Source organism: Lygodium microphyllum, chromosome 10, assembly GCF_053477565.2.
Source record: "Lygodium microphyllum isolate KBCC chromosome 10, Lygodium_microphyllum_v1.1.10, whole genome shotgun sequence".
Classification (NCBI taxonomy): domain Eukaryota; kingdom Viridiplantae; phylum Streptophyta; class Polypodiopsida; order Schizaeales; family Lygodiaceae; genus Lygodium; species Lygodium microphyllum.
The window spans coordinates 9,038,852-9,047,271 of record NC_141144.1 but is presented as its reverse complement, the minus strand read 5'-3'; the positions used below and the strand labels follow the sequence as shown (position 1 = coordinate 9,047,271).

General features: G+C 41.9%; 1 protein-coding gene across 1 annotated transcript; it reads left to right on the top strand.

The window, feature by feature from the left end:
* Nucleotides 1-1,053: 1,053 nt before the first annotated feature.
* On the top strand, nt 1,054-6,991 carry LOC148029692 (uncharacterized). Its single transcript, XM_087685980.1, has 2 exons — nt 1,054-6,041; nt 6,347-6,991. The coding sequence occupies exons 1-2, from the start codon at nt 2,136-2,138 to the stop codon at nt 6,371-6,373; spliced, it is 3,933 nt and encodes a 1,310-aa protein (XP_087542106.1). The 5' UTR covers nt 1,054-2,135; the 3' UTR covers nt 6,374-6,991.
* The last annotated feature ends 1,429 nt before the right edge of the window (nt 6,992-8,420 follow it).

The following is an 8,420-nucleotide window of genomic DNA, read 5'->3' as shown; positions in this document are numbered from 1 at the left end:
GGAAGATCAAGGATTTTGGGTTTGGGGGGTGGGAGTGTGTTGGTTTGGGACTTTTGTCACTATTAATGGATTTTCCCACACCCTTGGCTTAAAAGATGATGTGCAAATGCTACTTTAGTTGATTGCTAATCCATATACTTGAATGTATGTGTGATGTGAGTAAGAAAAAGTAGAAGAAATGTCACTCTTAGTAGATACTTGAAAATAGGAGTGAACTTTCATATGTGCTTGAATTGTTGCTAGAGGATTTCTATGTTGAAGACTGCAGTGAGCTTGTGATTGCCCAACTTGACGATGTATAACAAGTTTGCAATCATGTGAACATTGTGCCCTATACTGTAGAGTTGTGAAAAGACTTAGCTACAAGTTGCAAGAGGCATCAATGGGGGTTTGGTGGATCAATCAAAGCTTGTGCCTCTTCTCTCCCCCATTGAATTTTCTGACACCAAAAGTGCATAGGGGTTTTGGTGACTACGAGTGTGCTCTCTTCCCTTGATTCTTTGCTAGCTGAAAAGCCCGCCGCGCGACCTGGTTTCAAAGTATGTTTCATGGGGATTGGAAAAATGGGGTTTGCTATGAGGACAGAACTTGCAAAAGTGTGACATCAGAACGTCACTTTGGTGGAAGTTTGAACATGGGAAAGGAGTTTTGGTTGAGGGGTCCAGTTTGGGCAGGGGTTAGGCCAAAAGGTAAAATGGATGTTGAGAGAGAGAGAGAGAGAGAGAGAGAGGGGGGCAGGGGGGCGGCGGCGGAGGGGGCTGGGGGGGGGCGGGCGAGAGAGAGAGAGAGAGAGAGAGAGAGAGAGAGAGAGAGACAGAGGCGATTAGGCCAAAAGGTGAGATGGATTTTTTTACTCTGAGCGAGAGAGAGGCAATGGTGGGTCTGCTGCAGCATCATCATACCCGGTTTTTCAATCAAATGTACTCCCCTTCCCCCTCCCCCTCCCCCCCCCTCTTATACGGACAAATAAATATATTAATTTGTTGCCACATTTCCTCTCTCTAATTTCTATTGTCAAATACTCTTGCTGATTTTGTAGTTTGCTTGAACACTGCAAGATGAGAGAGAGAGAGAGAGAGAAGTTGTCCTTCCCTTTTGTCAACTTTGGGTTGCCGCAATCCCGTTGCGAACGATCAGAAACAGAAAACACGCCCTCTCTCTCCCTCTCCCCGTCCCTCTTCTTAGGGCGGCATCGGCCATCATCATTCTTTCTTGGCTTTCATATATATTTTTTGCCCTAAAGTTTGCCGTCTCTGTTTGATCACTCTCAGCAGATTTTCACACTTTCAGCCATATTTCTGCGACCGATTCTCACTATAATCTCATTGATCATTGATCAATCCACTCTTAATTTCACTTCGATCCTGTCAAATCTTCCATTCCTTCTCATTCACCAATCTCATATTTCACCTCAATCCTGTTAACCTTCCATTCAATCCCATTCACCGATCTCAAAATTTCACTTCAATCCCGTTAACCTTTCATTCCATCCCATCCCCCACTATCAATTCCAACTCCATCCTCTTAATCTTCCATTGCTGCAATGTCTCAAAGTTGGATCGGTTCGTTTCCTTACGTTGTTTGATCTTTGACCCGTTCCTTTTGTTCCTCCAATTGTGCTCTGACTCCATTCCATCTTCAAACAAACATTTCTTGAATGCTCATGTCATAATCCCACCAACTTCATCATTTCCGGTATTTCTCCCTATCAGCCTCCTGTATTTGTCTGGCATCGATTCAGATCCATTCTTCCTCTGGTTATCATACAGACCTCTTCTTTATCCCTTACTTTCTTTCCATCATTTACAACGCATATTCTCATCTTTGTCAGTGACTTCATCCCCTTTTGCTTTTCAGCAATGAATGTGCTGGATGTATCACTGTAATCGACGTTCTCTTCTCTTTCTCTTCTCTTTACCGTCATCCTACCCACAAGCTGGCTACAGTAATTTGCCCTCGGATCATTCTGATCATCCCTCAAATTTGACCCCTACTATGCTGTATGTGCACATAATCAAGCTCACAAAGCATTGATGGCGTCACTCTTCCAAGACCTTTTGTGAGGATTATACAGTAGTTGGTGGATTGCATCGCTAGGCCAGGTGTTTCAACAGTTTTTGCGGTCGTCTTGCAGAATGGCAGCACTCAGAGGAGCAGACCTGTGCTATGATCATGATCCATGGAGAGTCTCTGCTCTGATAACGGTACTATCAGAATTGTTGCTTTCTACCCTCTTGCTTCTAGGTGCTGCCATCGTGTTTATCACCTCACAGCTTGTGAAAGCTTTTAGTTTAGAAACCCCTTGTACATATCTAGGATGGTACCAGCTTGATAGGTCTCAACTTAGAAGAGGTCAAAGAGAGACCGTGTCCTCTTCATATACAAATAGGTTATCTGTAGATAAATTCTCCCCCGACCTTTACAATGCCAGGTCCTGTACAGGATTCTGGCCTGAGGGTTCTCTTACAAGTTTTAGATGCTGTGATGTTGAGGAGGCTTCTCAAGCAACTACGAAAGATGGTTGTAGCGTAAGAGATCTTCATGTCAATGAGAATGATAGCAAATCAAGAACACTTGATCAGTACCAGAGAAAGCGGGCTTGTTTTACTGACGATTATAGTAACCTGGGCAAACAGGACAGAATGATGGAAAGGAAATCCATTACACCTGTTCCTTGCACAAGATTAGAAGAGGATGAACACCCTTCACTACCTCCAAAGTCAGTTTCTAAGAATAGTTCTGATGTAGAGGATAGTGGGGACAGTTCTACAGCATGTACAAATTCATCAAACATAAGTGATCCTGAGTTGGAGAATGCGAGTCATGGGGTTACAGGGATCCTTGACAATGCACAAGAACCTGCCAAGAAAAAAGACGATGAATGCTGTGTTCACTTGATCAATGCTGATTTGGAAAATGTAAACTGTGGGGTTACAGGAATTCTTGACAATATGCAAGAACCAACTGAGAAAAGAGACCATGATGGCCATCCTCACTTGATCATGGAGAATGAAGCAACAAAGAGTGTGCTTGATGTTATATATGATGGTTGCTCACTGTCTTCAAGTGATACAGGAAAACAGGGTTATAAGCATGACTGTATACATCGGCATTTTACTAAGGCTGGGCAATCACCTGAAGATACTGTAAATAGTTTTCAATGGGCTGCTAAAAGTGGCTCTGATCTGTGGGTTCCTGAAGCTACAGAGGTTTCCCATCTGCTGAAAGATGGAAATGAGCCATTTCAAAAAGATGGAACCCTTATTCCAGTCTCAAACAGCCCAACGTGCAGGCGAAACCTGCTTTTTGAAAATGGAGAAGTGTTAGCAGCAGAAAAGGAGAGAGAACCTTTTGAGAGAGTTGGAATTGTTATCACAATTAGAGGCAGCAAGGAAAAAGGATTACGTACATCAAACCAAGAGCACAAGTTTGAAGAAAAACCAGTTAGGTATGCACATAAACATGGAGATGTATGGTCCTGGAGTCTCCCTGATGGCCCCTTAGAGCTACAGGTTTCCAGTCTGAGCATCTTGGAAGAGATTGCCAACATCCATAAACAGCAGGTTGCAGATTCTGGAGGTCCAGAGGTCTTGTCATCTGAAGCTCTTTCAGTTCAACAAGGTGATATTGATAACATAACTGGAGAAGGAGAAATTGAAACCGGGCAAGATCCAGTCAAGGGTATTTTTGAATCAACAGGAATGTGCACCTCAAATGTGTGTGATGTCGAGTTCGGTGATTTTGGAAGTGTAAGCATGGAAAATGTGCTCGATGCAGAGAATGGTGAAAATTGTTTATCGAGCAGTGTGTGTGTCGAACCTGCTGAGTTGCGAGAATTTTGTGAAGCCTGTGGTAGAAAATTGGATCTTAAGGAAGTTTCCCAACCTGAAACCACAGATGTTACCAGTCTGAAATGGCAGACGGTTCACCATCTTGACCTAGAGACACAAGAGATCTATATTGGTGAGATCCTTTTGCAGACAAATTGTTCTCGAGGTTTAGAGAGTCGGTCCTTGTGTGACTCTGGTCCTCTGTTGCCAACATTAAATGCAGATTCTTCAGACGTGCAAGATTCTGTGGACTTGATCAACACAGGGCACTCGGTGGATTCTTCTACAGACCATGAACAGCTATCTAAGGTGTTGATAGATTCTTTTAATGAGCTGGAAACAGATGGTTGTCTTGATACCGGCAAAAGACAAGTCAATGCATTGGGTTTACTTGACTTGGAGTGTACCACTGAAAGCAAATGCTCTGTGACAGACAATAGAGAGGAAGGAGTCTTAGCTTCAAACAAGGGGACAGTTTGTGAGGGTCATTCATCTGGTCAACTGGAAGAGGGCTTAGGTGGAGACCAAGGGGACATAGGAGGTGAGGAGGGAAGGATTGCCAAAAGTAATTCGTCAGAAAGTCAACAGGGAGAAGAATTACCTGGAGATGAGGAGGAAAGTTTGGATGCTTTGAAAGAGGCACTTGAGACAGAGCGAAGTATTTCAGCTGCCCTTGAAACAGAGCTTGAGAAAGAAAGGAATGCAGCAGCAGTTGCTGCAAGTGAAGCGATGGCCATGATTTCAAGGCTTCAGGAAGAGAAAGCAGCCATGCAGATGGAGGTTGCACAGCTACAAAGAATGTCGGATGAAAAAGCTGACTATGATCAGCAAGCTATGTTACTGTTGGAGGAAATCTTGTTTAAACGGGAGAAAGAAAAGTTTGTTTTGGAAAAAGAGGTTGAGCTTTATAGGGAAAAGCTCCGTGCAGAGAAGGTTGACAAGATAAAGTTGAGCAGGTTCGCAAGACAAAATGATTCTTTAGCCATGCAGTCCAGAAAAGACACAGGGCTACTTGAAGGAAAGGAAGGGGAAGATTCTGCACTGCCTTTTGACAAGCAGAACCAATGCAGGGACCGAAAACACATTTTAAATGGGGGGATGAATCCTAGGTCCTTGGAAGAAGAGTTCAGGTTGGAATCTCTCAGAGAAACAGAGCTTCATGATGAGCAGAACGCTAGCAAAAGGCGGAGACATGTCCACCTGAATATTAAAGAGGATGGAATTTCACCATCAATGAACATTGATGGGCCAATTGAGTGCAAAAAAAGGCTTCTGAGTCCTTCATGGAGAAGATCACCCGGAAAGGATGACACTCATGATCTCTTTGTGTCAGGAGAATACCAGATCCAGAGCAGCCACCATCATGAGAGGGAGGAGATAGAAAAATCTGCTTTTTGGACTGATGATGAAGAAACACATTCAATATTAGACCGATTGTGGGTAATAGAAGAAGAGCTCCAAGAACTTCGAGGTAAAGATGGCATAGCAACAGAAATTGATTGTGTGATGCCTCTTGAACAGTTTCAACAGCACAATCTCAAGAGTGAGAGCTATGGTTGGCCTCCTTACCTGGTGGAGACCAGTGATCATGAGAGAGCTCTGCAACCTGACTCTTGGAGTGTCCATTCTATACCTGAGGACTCTGGTGCACAGGGAGAAATAGAAGGCATTGGATCAGGCACCTCACACATACATGATGTTTATGAAGTACAGCCTGTATTTGATAGAAACAGTGGGAACCCTGTGGATGTGGAGGAGAATGGAAGTTTGAAAGAATTTGGGGCTGGCTTGAAGCAGTTACAGCTGTCCCCTGAGAGTGGTTCAATAGAATTTGAAGCCCCATACAAGCCCAAGTTCTTATGTAGACAAAAGTCTTCACTTTCTAAAACTCCTAATGATACACCAAGATCTCATAGTCCAAGCATACTGGGTCAGGAGAAGGCTTGTCTTATGAAGCACTCTGCACATGCTGAAGACTGCTGGGAAGAGACAGATTCTCACACAGGGTCCATCGAAGAAGTTCAACAGCTGACTGTTCGGTTGAAAGTTCTTGAGGCAGACAGGGAACTTTTCAGGCAAGCTTTGGTATCCCTGAAACAGAAAGATTTGGAAATAACTTTGCTAGAGGAAATTGTGCAATATCTGCGAGACCTTCAGCATGGGGTAAGAAAGGAAAACGACTTGGGCGATTTTTCAGAAGACTCAATCAAGGTAGGCAGAACTAGAACCTTGTCTGTAATTTCCATTGTGCTTTTTTCTCTTTTGTAATAAGGAAGTAGAATCTCATCTGTAATCTCTATCATGCTTCTCTTTGTGATAAGCAGGTAGAGTAGTGTTATGGTCTGTAATGTGTTCCTTTGGTCGAATGGAAAAAATTATTTAAGGTTGTGAATGTAGTTTAGTCCGAGACGGTAGTTTCTATTGAGCAGCACTACTGTTGCAGCTGGCCTCAATCTACATTAGATCTTGTTGAGTTACTATTGGGCTGAGATTGGTTTGAAATTGGATTTTTGCAGAAAGATGTCCTTGCAATCAAGGAGTAATATTTGGGGCCCTATATTGCGACATGGGACCTCCTCCACCAGAAAGAGAGCATGTGATGTTGATATGCCCTTCCTATTCCAGTATTGTAAATGGAAATTTGTCAGCTGATGCATGGAAGCAAGCTCATTTTTACATAAATGAGGTACACCTTACAATGTTGATGTCTAGAGAGAGCAGAACAACATATATCACTCTGTCATAATAATACTGGTCCTTGCAATCATTTGAGGACCTGTTGTCGTGGACTTTCCAGAGTCCTTACACTTTGATTGTGATTCTCATGTGTGTGAGAGTTGGTCCTGTTTTTCTATCTGTACGGTTTGTAACATATCTTTAGAGTGCCTTTGGGATAAAACTCATCCCACCATCTTAGAAAACACATCCCATTATACTATTTGTTCATCCCACCATACTAGAAAACACATCCCATTATACTAGGTTTACAGGTGCACCATTAGGGTTGAACTTCTACCATTGTATTCTTCCCTGAGGTGGAATAACTCCAGTATGTTCACATGTTTTCAAAGAGAGATGCTAAAATCTAGCTAATATTTGTGCTGCATCTTCAGTCTGATGCTTACATTATGTTGGACTATTCATTCTGGTATTTTTGTGTACTACTTTCACCAGTTGTGATGGTCTATTATGGTGTATGGTAAAGGTGTGCGTCTGTCTTTACATGCATGCACGCTAAGCTTCAAACCTGGTCCCGCATCTTGCTGCAGTCCTAGTTTGTACATTATATGCAACTTCAGCTGGTGATCGAGCTGCACATGAGAAACTAGGATAAGTCTGGTTTAAGCCCAACAGTGTTCTTCTGGTCTTGTTTAATTTAGAATGATCCAAGATAGTGGATAGTGACCAACTGACCTTGCTATTCTAAAATTGGTTCCATCTCACAGATTGAGCACATGTTTTTCCTTTCTAGAAGCATATTATTTCCCTTTTGAAAAGAATCAAGGCCTCTTTAGTTGAATCTAAGTTTGGCACAAGAGGAGCTTTTTGACTTCAACCTCCTCTAATGATACTAGTCTTGCTAGCTGAAATCTTGAGAAGGTGATCCAAGCCACCAGTTCTGAAAAAATGTGGTGGACTCATAGGTGCACAGAGAATTAAGTGCCTTTATAGTAAAGCATAATTAACAAAACACTTAAATTCGTTGTGCATCCCTTGGAGATTGTTAAATAACATGCTCATATGTTGTTTTTTAATGTAAACATTTATACGTAGTCATGTTATTACGAGCTTGATAACATGTTAGTCAAGAGTGATTTGGGAATTTGGGAAAATCTTGTTGGGGTTTTGGAAAGGCCAAACAAGCCTTGGTGGCATATAGTCCAATGGGTTTGTCAAGCTTGTCATTGATAATGGGGGACTATAAGAATTTATCTGTAGGTGGATCATGGTAGGCCAACACATGCCGTATAGCTACTTGGCTTATTTGGTAATGTTCTAAGTTAGGTCTTGCGTCTAGGTTTTGGATGTATCATATTTTGGGCATGGTTTTTGGTCATCAAATGACCACTTTCAAAGATTAGGTTTTTTTCTTTTCTTTTTTGGTTGAAACCTACTAATCTAAAACCTTGTTAAGGTCTATGAAGCACAAATCTAAGCTAGCTCCAAAAATTATTATGCATAGGAAAAGGCATACTCAAAGGCTTCAATCTATATAGGTGCACTTGGCTAGCCAATTAGCCAAGTGATATTTGTGAAACGAATACATATATATGTACTATAAAGATGCACACATTTCAAGATTCATGCTTGATAGCATGCCCTTATGAGTGTATCTGCTTTATTAGTGAGAACACTATGATGCATAGTGATAGAGATTGTGCTTGATGCTTGTAGATATGAAATATTGACAAAGTTAAACAATAATGCTCACTTGTTCATGACACTAATTGCAGAAATCATTGCAAGGAAGATAACTTGTATCCACTATGAATATTACTCATGATTGCATCACTTGAAGCTTGCTTTTGTAAATTTATGGACCTACTTATCTCATTGGTTTGCTCTCATAGAATGTGTTTCTCTTTGAGT